Below are 13831 nucleotides of genomic sequence, written 5' to 3'. Positions count from 1 at the left end.
TCCTCCTAGGATTCAGATTTTTCTCTGGCTATTAACTAACAACAAGTTGTTGACCAGAGATAATTTGTCTAAAAGGCAGGAGGTAGGCGATTCCACCTGTGTTTTTTGCGTTCAACAGGAAACTTGTTCTCATTTATTTAGCACCTGTGTCGTTGCTACTGAATTCTGGAAAGCCTTATGTATCCTAACTGGGATTGATGAAGACATCAGTATAATGTCCATCTCCCAGTACTGGATCAGAGGAGATACCTTTGTTGTAACAAATATTGTCCATGCAGCTGGGCTTTGGGCTATCTGGAAAATTCGCAATGACATGGTTTTTAACAATGTTGTTTGGTCTGGATTACAGGCTATCTGGCGAAAAACTGTGTCAAATTGTCTACATGGGAGTGCCTGTCCTCAGGGTGTGCCAAGGACAGGGTGGTGTGGGCTGCGAAAGAACTGGAGATGAAAGCGAGAAGCCCACCTCTGCTAATGTGGCCAGATCCTGGATGAGGCGTGGAGATACATTTTGAAGCCATTTCCTCTGTAGGCTGCTACTCTCTCTTAGAGGAGTCGCTTTGTGCCTCTCTTATCGCTGGCTAGGCTATGGCTTCTGCCCCATTGCCCTTTATTCGGCATTTGCCATTTTAGTTCAAACTTTTAGTCTTGTAGCTTTTCCTGCTTCCTCTGCGGCAGCCCTCCTGCTGTCCGCCGTTTGCCTAATTTGTAAGACGATTCTGTAATTGTTGTTTCGTTTCTTCAAGAAATGGAACAGGGGCGCGGCCCTTTTCATCTAAAAAAAACCGAAGACCAACGAAGTGCATGTACCGAAAATCAAGGTTTCCCAGCAGTTGGCAGTTCAATCATTGTCCATCCATCGGACTCGCACCAGCAGCCACAATTTGAAATGAAATTTGAAACCCCCCCGTCTACAGTGCCTTTTGCACCTGACCCAACCAACCCCAACCCAACCGTGGTTACCCACCCCCCGCTTTACCATGGTTACTTTAGCAAAGCAAGCCAGGCGCGCACGGCGCACGGCACAGCCGCGCAGTTTGCAGAAAGGCCCCTCGCGCGGCGGCGCATTTCCGGGGCCGCCCCCCCGCGCGCGCGTTCTGATCCGCGCACCCGAAGCGAACCCAGATATTTCTCCTCTGGACGACGCCCTTTTACACGCCGATCCTTACAGAATCACGAAGTTCGGCCCACCTCCCCCTCCCTCTCGCACGTACGGACCACGCCATGCGCTCACCACCCGCTGGCTAGGGTTTCTCCCTTACACTGGCTGGCCCCGGCGTCGCCGATCCTCCCACCAACTCACCCCATCCTCATCCGCTCCCCCTCGCTTCGCTCCTTTCTTCCTCTCCAATCCACCGCCGTAGCGTTGCCTTGCCCTCCCACCACCACCACCACCACCGCTCTCGCTCTCTCTCCCGCCATGGCCTACCGCGGAGGCGGAGGCCGGGGCGCGCCGGCGGGAGGAGGGCGTGGGGCCACGCGCTGGCCGCCTCCGCGCGCGTCTTCAGCGCCTCGCCCCGCCGCGACGGCGCCCGTGGTGGCCGACAACCCCAACGCCGCGGGGCCGCACCAGGGCGCCTACCAGCACGGCGTCGTCGTCCGCAACCCCGCGCTGGCACCCTACGCCACCGTCCGCGCGCCTTCGCCCGCGGTCACCATCCGCGCGCCCTCGCCCACGCCGGCCACCATCCGCGCTACTGCTCCGACGCCCTCGCCGGCCCCGGCCCCGTTCCAGCCGGCCCGCGTCTCCGCCCCCGCTCCCGCTCCGCCGACCCCCGCGGCCGTCGCCAACGAGCTGGAGCACAAGATCTTCAACACCGAGACCGTGCTGGCGCGTCCCGCCGCCGCGGCCCCGTTCCAGCCGGCCCGCGTCTCCGCCCCCGCTCCCGCTCCGCCGACCCCCGCGTCCGTCGCCAAGGAGCTCGAGCAGAAGCTCTTCGTCACGGAGACCGCGCTGGCGCCGCCCGCCGCCGCGGCCGCGGCGGCGGTCGCGGCGACGCAGCCCGAGGAGGAGAAGGCCCCCGACGTGGACCTCGCGCCGGTGTCCAAGAAGGGGCTCGCCCACCCCGCTCGGCCCGGCGCCGGCACCGTGGGCAAGAAGGTGATGATCCGCGCCAACCACTTGCTCGTCAACGTCGCCGACAACAACCTCTTCCACTACGATGTGAGCACGAACCCTACCCCCCTCCTTCTCTCTCTGTTTACGCTCTTCTACGCGCTTCGTTTTCTCCAGATCCGGCGTTCCCTGTGGGTTCATGTACGTTAATCCGCTGTCCGAGTTCACTGATAGATGGATCTACTAGTTTACGATTGTAGTCGTCGCGCTGTTTTCCCCCGCTCTGCTTCGTTTTCTCACGTCCGCGTTAGTTCACTCGTAGATCTACCAGTACGCTTGTTGCGTCCGTGTTCTAATTTCGAAGCTGTATCGTACGTCGTTTTTCTCTTGTCCGCGCTATCTTACTCATAGATCTGTTTTCTCCCGCTCTGCTTTCGTTTTTCTCCATGCGACGTGCGTCTCCGACCCCATCCATCCATCCATGGATGCTTGGTCGAGCGCTGTCGCTACACGTAGTGACGCCTCGGTGCTTCTCTCTTTTGCCTTTATAAAATCTTGCCATTTTCTCTCGGTACATGCATGGGTGGTTTCTCCTGTTCTCATGCATGAACAGTGAGTTCTTGGAATGCAAAAGCCATCCTGCAGACAGTAGCTATCGCTTCTTGTTTCGTCGCTGTCGTTGTTATCTTGGAAACTAGCAGCAGTAGATGTAAACATTATTTCGGCAACTTTGCGGTCAAGGCTGCAGATTCTTGGGATCCGTTTTGGCTATAGACGGCAGGGGGTCGCCGTGAGATCCCGTCCCATGCAAGGCCACCCACCTTTTTCTTTCTTTGATTCATCTCCTGTGTCTTTTCCCGGCGTTCTTCTTTTGTGAAAGTGTTTTCGGGGATGGTCTTGGTCTTGTGGTTTCCGTCTGGTCCTTGTCCTCGTTCGGGGACAGAAGGGCAAAGCAACGAACGTACCATCCGTCCGTTGGGACATGGCAGACGCATCCGTCCGTCCGTGTACGTGTCTTTCATACATTTTGGGCAAAGCAGGAGGCCTGTTGGTGTTGTTGCCCTTGCCGCCTTTGTTTGTGATTCCTCTGGCTCTGCCCTGCCTGCATGCATGAGGTCCCGCGGCAGCTTTTGGTTTTGTCTTTGGTTCAAAGCATGCAACGCCGAGGCCGTGCTCGGATCTCCTGTGTCGCGCACCTCGAGCGCAATTCCGTGGCTCTCTGTGTTTGCATCTAGTCCGTCAACTTTCTTTTTTGGGAGAGATTCTTTTCCCCCTCTCGGTCCAGCCTTGGACGTTTCCTCTTTGTGTATGTATGTGGGTGGAACAACAGTGGTAGATCTGTTTTTTTTTCGCTGAATGGTCGACACGTACGGGGATTTAAATATTAGTGCCAAACTATTTTATATTCCAAATGCAAAAAAACTACTTTATATTCGTCTAGTACATTTATATATGGTAAATTGGCGACGAATTATTTTGCTACTCCTCGTAACAAGTACCCCTACAGTATCTGGTATACAGTCCGTAGTTCATTTCCCTTTTTTAAGTACATATATACAGTTCGATGCAAAAAAAAAGTACATATATACAGTACGCAGGTCCTTTTTTTTACTAGACGCAGTACGCAGGTCAGGTCCTTTTTTCTATACTATACACACGGTACACAGGTCCGCTTATTGTATTCTGTACCGCATGATTGCACCAAGATTCGTGCCCTCGCACCCACCCCCACCATGCCGTCACAGCCTCCCACTCAACCCCTCCTCACCCGGACGGAGCGCCGCCGCCCCTTCTCCGCCTCCGGCCTGCTCGCCCGCGGCCCGTCAGGGACCCTAGCATGGCCGTGCCAAAAAATTACTCTACTGTGCTGTGCCCCCTTGAGTATTGGGAGTTCGATTTGGGATCCAGACTTCTTCCCCCACTTGATTGACTCTATACTACAGGGCTTCTTCCGTTTCAACTGGATTTTTTTCTGGTCTCTGTAAGTCGAAATGGAGGCCGGCACATGGTATGTCTTGCCGTTTGCCTGCTACATTTCCAGTCCTGCGATGCCACTAGCAGCTAATTTCGTTTATTGCCTAATTTTGGTTTACTGGTTTCTTAAGATCCGCTAGTTTTTCTTTTCCCTCACAGATTGAATGAAGTATAGCATAAGTACTGAGAATTAAAATATTTCATTTGATTTTTTTAAAATTCATTGGACACTAATCAGAGGGCTAATCGTCTCTATTCTGTGTACTGAATGTAGAACAGAGTCTCTCTTGTTTGTGCATACATACTGATGTTGAAATGTGTTGCTGTAGGTCTCCATTAACCCGGAGTCAAAATCAAGGGCTGTGAACAGGGAGGTACTCAGTGAGCTAATCAAGTTGCACGGCAAGACATCCCTTGGGGGCAAATTGCCTGCCTACGATGGAAGAAAGAGTCTTTACACTGCAGGCTCACTCCCTTTTGAGTCTGAGGAGTTTTCTGTTACACTGGTTGATCCCGAAAAGAAAGACAAAGAAAAGTATGATTGGATTCTTTACCTTCAATCTTGTCCAACTTGATTACCCATTGTATTTGTTTTTTAGCTACTGACTTGTTCCCTCTTCATTTGCAGGGCTGAAAGGGAGTACAAGATCACCATTCGGATTGCTGGGAGGACAGACCTGTACCACCTCCAGCAGTTCCTCAAAGGAAGACAGAGGGATATGCCTCAAGAAACCATCCAAGTTCTTGATGTTGTCCTCAGGGAGTCACCATCCTGGAAGTATGACATCCACTTTCCAGCAGTTTATTGCCATCAGTTTTTCTTGATCATACTAGCTAGTTCTCTAGAGCCCTAACACTATTGCACTTTTTTCATTGCAGCTATGTCACAGTGTCCAGATCCTTCTTCTCCACCACCTTTGGTCACAGAGGAGACATTGGTGAAGGATTAGAGTGCTGGAGAGGTTACTACCAGAGCTTACGTCCAACCCAGATGGGGCTGTCACTCAATATAGGTACTCCTCTCCCCTCCCCTGTCTGTTACTGTTACTGTTTTCCGATTGCAGTGTGTCCTAGCCTTGTTTATCTGATGATCTGCACTTCATTTTTCAGACATATCTGCGACATCCTTCTTCAAGCCTGTGACAGTGGTCCAGTTTGTGCTAGAGTTCCTCAACTTACGTGATGCCTCGCGGCCTCTGACAGACAGGGACCGTGTTAAGGTACTATTCGTCTATGCTAAGCTAGTTTTACAATTCATGTTCTGTAGATTGCACCATGTTATTGTCTTGAAATAGTTGACTAATCTCATTGTATGCACTGTATGCAGATAAAGAAAGCACTCCGTGGGGTGCGTGTCGAAACAAACCACCAGGAAGACCAAATCCGAAGATACAAGATAACAGGGATTACTCCTGTTCCCATGAGCCAGCTCATGTAAATAACTTCCCTCAAATGCTATAATATTTTCCATTATGTATTTTCTCTCTATGTTCTGGTCCAACTAATCAGGGTTGCTGGAATATTAAAAAGATGTGTAGTTGTATAGATTTTTGGCTTATTGCATCTTCATTGATGTTGGTGTGTCAGGAACTGGTTAGGGGATTAATTTTGTTTACAACATTCTTCCTGTGGCATATGCTTTTGATTTCTGCAGCATAGCAAGATCTGTTTGTGCCAAATTGTTTCCTGTTCACAGTTTTCCTTAGGAATGTTTAGACCACAGTTAACTTTTTAGCATCTATCCATGATTATTATTCTCTTTCTAATAGCACTCTACTCGTGTTGTTTCGTTTGTTGTTAGATTTCCTATTGATGAGAGAGGAACAAGAATGTCAGTTGTTCAGTACTTCATGCAAAGATACAACTACAATCTGCAGTATACTTCTTGGCCCTGCTTGCAGTCCGGAAGTGACGCTCGGCCTGTGTATCTGCCTATGGAGGTATTGTATCCACGCCTGCTTCATCATATTTGAATTATACATTGTTTGCTCATGGTTCTCTGCAAATTGATTGTAGGCGTGCAAGATTGTTGAAGGGCAAAGGTACTCTAAGAAACTGAATGACAAGCAGGTCACCAACATACTTAGAGCTACCTGTCAACGTCCCCAGCAGAGGGAGCAAAGCATTCGTGAGGTATGTACCTGTTGTCAACTGCATTCTGGAAATACCTGCCCATGTCTTCTCGCATGTGGTAGTTCATTCCAATCTGTTCGAACTCATGTAGTTAGGAATGTCCTTTTCAAGGCATATTTGTCATGTTTGCCTGTAATGTGTAGTCTTTCTCATGACACTCTTTTTCACACTGTAGATGGTTCTGCACAACAAGTATGCTGAGGACAAGTTTGCTCAGGAGTTCGGGATCAATGTCTGCAGTGACCTGGTCTCTGTTCCAGCCCGTGTGCTGCCTCCCCCCATGGTAAGAATGCTGTATTTCCCTCCTTTCTCTGAGCTGCTTCACTAGAAGGATTTGTAGTAATCACATCCTTTCTATGTGTTTCAGTTGAGATTTCATGATTCTGGAAAGGAGAAAACTTGTGCGCCAAGTGTTGGACAGTGGAACATGATTAACAAGGTATTTCCCTGTTCAGTGTCTTCACTCCCAATTTTACTATGCATTACTTCTTCTTGGAACTAAATACATGGAGAACTTGTTGAGTTTCTTTTGTTTGTTCTAAATGCATTGGACAGGTCATTATTTTGTATGTAGCAACTCAAATTATTTTGCTTGATTGCACTTTTTTGATCATGTAGTTTTCACACTAGTTACTTAAATTGAGAAACAGTTGAGCTTGTTTGCGACTTGGCTCATTATTTTGTATGTAGTATATCCATGATGGTACAAATGATAGGTCTCATTTGAGTTTTTTTTACTGTAGAAAATGATCAATGGAGGAATCATAGACAACTGGGCCTGTGTGAGTTTTTCACGCATGCGTCCTGAGGAGGTACACAGGTTCTGTTGTGATCTGATTCAGATGTGCAATATGACTGGAATGGTAAAGGCTTGCATTCCTTTCCTGTTTCTAAGGCATTTATGATTTATGTGTGTATGTTATAGCTGACTGACTATGTAGCAACTCAAATTATTTTTGAGTATGTTATCTAAGCATTACTTTTTCTTGGAACTAAATACATGGAGAACTTGTTGAGTATGTAGCAACTCAAATTATTTTGCTTGACACTTTATTGATCATGTAGTTTTCACACTAGTTACTTAAATGTAGTAAAAAAACTCGATGAAGGCCTTTATTGATCATGTGATAATTCTGTGTCTTAACTAGGTTGGGCGGCCACCTTCCATTGAGAAGGCCTTTACTAGATTTGGTGTTCCGTCTGTGAAAAATATCCCAACAATCATCTTTGGTGCTGATGTTACACACCCCCCACCTGGAGAGGACTCTGCATCATCAATTGCTGCGGTTAGTTCTTCCCCGTAGCTAACAGTTTGTCAACTCGTTATTTGTTTCTATCTGATTTTATCTTTCAAATGGAATTATCATCTTGATGCACATACCTGTTGAGTACAAATAGGCTTACCCGTTTCTTATATTGGATTGATGTAGGTGGTGGCATCAATGGACTGGCCAGAGATCACCAAGTACAGTGGTCTTGTCTCTGCTCAACCACACAGGCAGGAGATAATCGAAGACCTCTTCAGTGTCACCAAAGTTCCGCAGAGGGGTAATGTCAATGGTGGCATGATCAGGTGAGTTTTGTGATTAGTCAGAGACGATTGCTAGCAATTGCCCTGTGGATCAACTGCTAACCTGACATAATTTTCTTTACAGGGAGTTACTGATTGCCTTCCGCAGGAAGACAGGCCGGAGGCCTGAGAGGATACTCTTCTTCAGGTGTGTGCACAAATTCATGACTCTTTTCATCCTGTCCATTCAATGAAATTGCCTGACCGATCATTCTCATGTACAGGGATGGTGTAAGTGAAGGCCAATTCAGCCATGTTCTGCTTCATGAAATGGACGCAATCAGGAAGGTAAGCCTGCAGCATATGATTACATGCAAATTTCTGTTTTGATCTATCTCTTCTGATGTTATCCTTGGCTTTTCTCATTCTGACGATTTTCTACTTTGTTGTTGCAAGGCCTGTGCCTCATTGGAGGAGGGTTATCAACCTGAGGTCAATTTTGTTCCTGTTGAGAAGAAACATTACACCAGGCTACTCTCTGAGGATCATGGGAGGCATGATATGACTGACAAAAGTGGAAACAAACTTCCTGGTTAGAAACTGATAACTATCAATTACTTTCTCGAATAATTGTGTGGCTCATGGTAGAAATGGCTTTTACTTATAGGTGACTGATATGATTTTTTTTAACCTTTTTAGGTCTTGTCACGGCTCATGAAAATAATGGGCAGCACAGACCCATCAATATATTTATTGACTGTCCAGCCGGTAGATTAGTAGTACAGGTCCCTTTAAGCAGTACGTGCTATTCACTGAAGACTGCTATTGAAAAGAAACTGAATGTTTCAATCAATAGTTGTTCATTGTATCTTGTAAGAAAGCCTATTAACTATGGAAAGACCCTATCTTACTATGGCTTACGGGATGAGTCTGTGCTTAGGATGGAGGCAAAATTGCTAGGCGGTGCTTCTATTGGGTAAATTAATTTTATTAATTGCAGTTATTCCTTCATTAATTAATACTTGGTGGAATTTTTGTGAAATGGGAGTAAAAATTTAATGCTGCATTTAATTTTTGTGCAGGGTTCCTCAAACGGTTGCTCAAACTTTCTCAGACCAAAACTTAAAAGAATACAGTGCTGATAGCACCAAGTTCTTTCGAAATGAGCTTGTTCGAGATAAAGATTGGCCTGGGAGAAAGAAACTTATTAGAGTATTCAACAAGAAGGGCAATATTCTTGGTCTTAGTGTATTAGATCAACTGAAGAAAGCAATTAAAGAAAAAAAATCATGGGATGGTCAACTAAAAAAGAAAGATTTTAGGGTAGTTGATGGGCGGGCCGTGATAATTAAAAAGCCTATTTATAATATTGATGCCGTGAATTTTCCCAAGGATTGCAAAAAGATACGGAAAATTCTAAAGAAAATCTTTCAAACAGAAATCAGTGGGGCCGACGCACCTTTTCTGCAGTGGAATCCTTTCCTCAGAGACTTGCTAGAAGTGTTAGAATTGGCAACATTCAGCGACCTTTACTGGCTAGTACCATTTATCAAGACGAATTTTGCGTTTAAGACGCCAATCCAACGCGGTATGTTTGAGCATCTCTGATTTTAGTCTGTTTTCATGTTCATGTGCATCATGTGCATTTTTTTTCAGGCAAAAATATATAGGCGTTCTTTTTATTATTTGACAATGATTGATTTAACAGTATTAATGTATCTGGTTCAGTAGTAGTTAGGGCTTATTGATTTCTGTACCACAAGCTTGCAATATGATTCATGCCTTTGCCCCCTTGGCTTTTCGTATTCTACTCTGCCTCTTTTAAGTGTCTTTTTTTCTAATGCAGAAAATGCGTCTTATAACATTGTAAGATATTATGAAGGTTTGAACTGGCAAGACAAGGCGAATTTCGAAGCAATTGTTGACGGGGTCACTGTTCCGCCTGACTGGCGGTCATGCAAAGTGCAAACACATTACTTCTTTAGAAAAACAATACAATATGCTTTCCAGAAGTTTGGGTGCACGTACTCTTTGTCTTCTTTCGGATGCTTTAAATTTCAAAGAAATCATGCGACTCATGCGAAAGTGGTAATACCTGTTGTTCATTGCTTTTGTTTTGTTCTGTAGCATATATTTAGATGATGATGATGTTGATGCTGGCATTTTTGTTTTTCTGAACAGTCTCCATTTCACTTGAGTGACCACGAGATTACTATGTTCTTAAGAAGTTTTGTTGCGGAGGTTATTCGGGGGCTCTTGAAGAAGCGTGTCCCGATCAAGAAGGCCTTGCAGTAAATCGCTGACAGTATACCCTATGCCCAGATCAAGGAGAACGTCAAGGACGTCTTGTTCTACTGCTGAGCTCCCATGGAGCTGTTCTTTGTGCGAGCTACCCTAGCCTGAGTTGTGTGTGAGAGAGCATGAGATGCCGATGACTCTGTTTTGCCGTGGAGCCTGTTGCTCGTAGTTATCTTGTTCAGTTCGTAGTAGCCAGGATATCTATGACTCTGTCTTTGTTACCTTTAACTCTATTTGAGACCTATCCTATGCAAGTGGTTTAAGTTACCAAGTGGTTTTGCTAGTTGCCATATTGTTGTGTGCTATTCTGATCTTTGGGTTCTTAAAGTTAGATTCTTCTTCGGCTTTGTGGCTGGGATCTGGTGAACTATTTTGGTTCTGGATTTTGGGTTTGTAACAGGTCCAAGTCAGAGGAGCAACTTGTTTCAGTTTCTCTTGGCTTGCACTTGGGCTTCAGATCCAAATTGGTCAGCCATGAATTGGTGCTGATGTTACGCACCCCCCACCTGGAGAGGACTCTGCATCATCTATTGCTGCGGTTAGTTCTTCCCCATAGCTAACTGTTTGTCAATTCGTTATTTGTTTCTGTCTGATTTTATCTTTTAAATGGAATTATCGTCTTGATGCACATATTGGATTGATGTAGGTGGTGGCATCAATGGACTGGCCAGAGATCACCAAGTACAGATGTCTTGTCTCTGCTCAACCACACAGGCAGGAGATAATCGAAGACCTCTTCAGTGTCACCAAAGATCCGCAGAGGGGTAATGGCAATGGTGGCATGATCAGGTGAGTTTTGTGATTAGTCAGAGACGATTGGTAGCTATTGCCCTGTGGATCAACTGCTAACCTGACATAATTGTCTCTACAGGGAGTTACTGATTGCCTTCCGCAGAAAGACAGGCCGGAGGCCTGAGAGGATACTCTTCTACAGGTGTGTGCACAAATTCATGACACTCTTTTCATCCTGTCCATTCAATGGAACTGCCTGACCGATTATTCTCATGTACAGGGATGGCGCAAGCGAAGGCCAATTCAGCCATGTTCTGCTTCATGAAATGGACGCAATCAGGAAGGTAAGCCTGCATCATATGATTACATGCAAATTTCTGTTTTGTTTACATTCTTGGCTTTTCTCATTCTGATGGTTCTTAATTTTGCTGTTGCAAGGCCTGCGCCTCATTGGAGGGGTATATGCCCCCAGTCACCTTTGTGGTTGTCCAGAAAAGGCATCACACCAGGCTGTTCCCTGAGGTTCATGGGAGGCGTGATATGACTGACAAGAGTGGGAACATACTTCCAGGTTAGCAGATACACTGGTCTTTCAATCTCACCGGTTACAACTATCTGCTACTTGTTGAAGCATCGCTGACTGTGATTGGGTGCATATCTGTTTCTGTTGTCCTGCAGGAACTGTGGTTGACCTCATGATTTGCCACCCTACAGAGTTTGATTTCTACTTGTGCAGCCATGCTGGCATTAAGGTAGACGCTTTGTCCACATGTCCATTTGTTCCTATGCAGCTTATCTTCAGTGCTTGCATGCTGAGTGTGTTTGCAAAATGCTCCTCAGGGAACTAGCAGGCCAACACACTACCATGTTCTTTATGATGAGAATCACTTCACAGCCGATGCGCTTCAGTAACTGACCAACAATCTCTGCTACACGTAATCCTCTCTCTTTCTGTCTCTTCCCCTCTCTCTTCCTCTCTCTGTTGTGTTATGACTCTGATGATGGTTTAAATTCTGATCCATATGCAGCTATGCTCGTTGCACTCGTGCGGTCTCTGTTGGTGAGTTCGCTTCTTCAGTTTTCTACCTTAATTTGCTTCAACTTTCATCTGTGTGCTTTTTCTCTCCAGTAGAGCATTCTTCTGTGGGCATTAATACTAGTAGCCTGGGCGCATCTGCCTTATGCCTCTGCTATCGTATGTTTTGCTTATCCTGACAGTCCTAGCAGCTGTAGACTTGTAGTAATTCGGCATTCGTATTACCTTGTACCCACCTGCGTGTGCCTTCTCTGATGCAAGTTAGCAATCCAACCGCACTGGTGGTTCCTTTAACTCCTTAATGGATCTGTGCTCTAGAGCCTTTGGTCTGCAACTCTAAATAAGCATGCACTCCTGGCAAAATGAACCTTAGTTTATTGATGAATACACAGAGTAGTTTTCATTCCTTTGCCAGTTTATTCATGAATACACTAAGTAGTTTGCATTCCTCTGCTAGTTTATTGATGAACACACTGAGTAGTTTCCATTCCTTTGTTCTGTGTCATCTATGTTTACATTGAAATGAACAACACAGCATCTTTCCCCCTTGCTGTTTTAAGACTTGGTAACCTAGCTGTCGTTCTGTTTTCACAACCTGCTGTGGCATTTACTTCCAGAAGAAGCTAACTTGGCTGAACTTGCTATGCAGTCCCACCGGCGTACTATGCCCATCTCGCCGCATTCTGCGCGCGCTACTACGTGGAAGGGGACAGCTCGGACGGCGGGTCGACCCCTGGGCAGGCGGCGATTGCGCACGAGGGCCCTGTGGAGGTGCGCCACCTCCCAAAGATCAAGGACAACATCAAGGACGTCATGTTCTACTGCTGAGCTCCTGTGGAGGGAGCTGTGTGTGAGAGAGCCTGAGATGGCGATGACTCTGTTTTGCCGTGGAGCCTGTTGCTCGTAGTTATCTTGTTCAGTTCGTAGTAGCCAGGATATCTATGACTCTGTCTTTGTTACCTTTAACTCTATTTGAGACCTATCCTATGCAAGTGGTTTAAGTTACCAAGTGGTTTTGCTAGTTGCCATATTGTTCTGTGCTATTCTGATCTTTGGGTCCTTTAAGTTCGATTCTTCTTTGGCTTTGTGGCTGGGATCTGGTGAACTGTCTTGGTTTTGGATTTTGGGTTAATAACAGGTCCAAGTTAGAGGAGCCAACTTGTTTGAGTTTCTCTTGGCTTGCACTCGGGCTTGTCCAGAATCCAAAACCAAGTTGGTTAGCCAATTTTAGATTTCAGAACTGAGTTGGCCTTTGTACAATTTATATTTGATTTTACTACCCTTGTTCTTTGCAGAAGAGTTTTCCAGAGTCATCTCCATAGTCTTGTAGATAGAGTTCCATGTGGAGTTTAAGTTCTCAAAGAGAGCTTGCTTCCAAGGACTGTTAGAGTTAAATATATATAGCCATGTAACACCTTTTCGTATTTACCCTATTGTATAAGGGGTTTCTTGCATATATTCTACATCTGTACATGTATATATACTGGCCTATGGCCAACTGAAAATACAAGTTGCATATTCCTATCATGGTATTAGAGCTAGGTCAATTTTATAGCACGTGCAACTCATGTTGTTGATCCACCTCCGTCGCGACGCCTCCATCCTTGGCTGTGCTGACTCTCCGTGGTGGCCAAATCCTCAGGCTGCTACTGGTTGTTCTTCCTCCCACCCCCGATCGACACTTCAGCTGTCGCCCAGATCGATCTGCTCGATCCGCCTCTGTCTCGTGAGGCCGCCGCCCGCCACCCCCGATCGAAGACTCCCGCTGTCGCCCTCGACCGCCCTCGATCAATTTCCCTGCCCAGATTGAGCAGAGAAGGTCCTGATCGAGATTCCCGCCTCTGCTTCCGATCGAGACTCCCGCCTCAGTCGCCACCTGTTTTTGTCTTCGCTGCAACGTTCGTGCTGGATGTGGTCTTCGCCCGCCTGGATTTGGTCTCCGCTGCTTGCCCGCGTGGACTTGGTCTCCGCTTCTGCTAGCCGCGTGTGTGCGCTCGCTGTTCAGTTCTTCGTCTGCTTCCGTTAAAAAAAGAAAAAAGGGGAAAAAAAGAAGGTACTATGTTCCTCGCTGTCCAATGATTTTTGATGGTAC

The 13831-nt window shown here is 46.4% G+C and overlaps 1 protein-coding gene across 2 annotated transcripts; it reads left to right on the top strand.

Moving 5' to 3' along the window:
* Nucleotides 1–1405: 1405 nt before the first annotated feature.
* Nucleotides 1406–12782, top strand: LOC123105451 (protein argonaute MEL1). Of its 2 annotated transcripts, none has more exons than XR_006450844.1 (20): nucleotides 1406–2164; nucleotides 4360–4565; nucleotides 4659–4808; nucleotides 4910–5043; nucleotides 5141–5250; nucleotides 5358–5464; nucleotides 5832–5970; nucleotides 6047–6163; nucleotides 6339–6446; nucleotides 6531–6602; nucleotides 6907–7026; nucleotides 7312–7449; nucleotides 7594–7736; nucleotides 10843–10905; nucleotides 10984–11047; nucleotides 11142–11274; nucleotides 11382–11455; nucleotides 11544–11638; nucleotides 11732–11763; nucleotides 12389–12782. XR_006450844.1 is itself a non-coding variant. In XM_044527527.1 (20 exons), exons 1-20 carry the CDS (start codon nucleotides 1421–1423, stop codon nucleotides 9966–9968), a joined length of 3690 nt encoding a protein of 1229 aa, XP_044383462.1. In that variant the 5' UTR covers nucleotides 1406–1420; the 3' UTR covers nucleotides 9969–10238. The 2 variants fall into 2 exon arrangements, 1 of the variants encoding a protein (XP_044383462.1); XM_044527527.1 differs by lacking the exons at nucleotides 10843–10905; nucleotides 10984–11047; nucleotides 11142–11274; ... (2 more) ...; nucleotides 11732–11763; nucleotides 12389–12782 and adding exons at nucleotides 7819–7881; nucleotides 7958–8021; nucleotides 8130–8265; ... (2 more) ...; nucleotides 9520–9761; nucleotides 9855–10238.
* Nucleotides 12783–13831: the final 1049 nt, after the last annotated feature.

The sequence above is a fragment of the Triticum aestivum genome, chromosome 5A, assembly GCF_018294505.1.
Source record: "Triticum aestivum cultivar Chinese Spring chromosome 5A, IWGSC CS RefSeq v2.1, whole genome shotgun sequence".
In the NCBI taxonomy this organism is placed as follows: domain Eukaryota; kingdom Viridiplantae; phylum Streptophyta; class Magnoliopsida; order Poales; family Poaceae; genus Triticum; species Triticum aestivum.
Note: the sequence above shows the minus strand (reverse complement) of the source record. Positions and strands in the feature narration are given on the sequence as shown.

Coding starts and splice junctions, on each gene's coding strand:
- LOC123105451 (XM_044527527.1), top strand. CDS start 1,421: ATGGCCTACCGCGGAGGCGGAGGCCGGGGCGCGCCGGCGGGAGGAGGG. Junction 8,650..8,755: donor CTAGGCGGTGCTTCTATTGG/GTAAATTAATTT, acceptor ATTTTTGTGCAG/GGTTCCTCAAACGGTTGCTC. Junction 9,262..9,519: donor TAAGACGCCAATCCAACGCG/GTATGTTTGAGC, acceptor TTTCTAATGCAG/AAAATGCGTCTTATAACATT.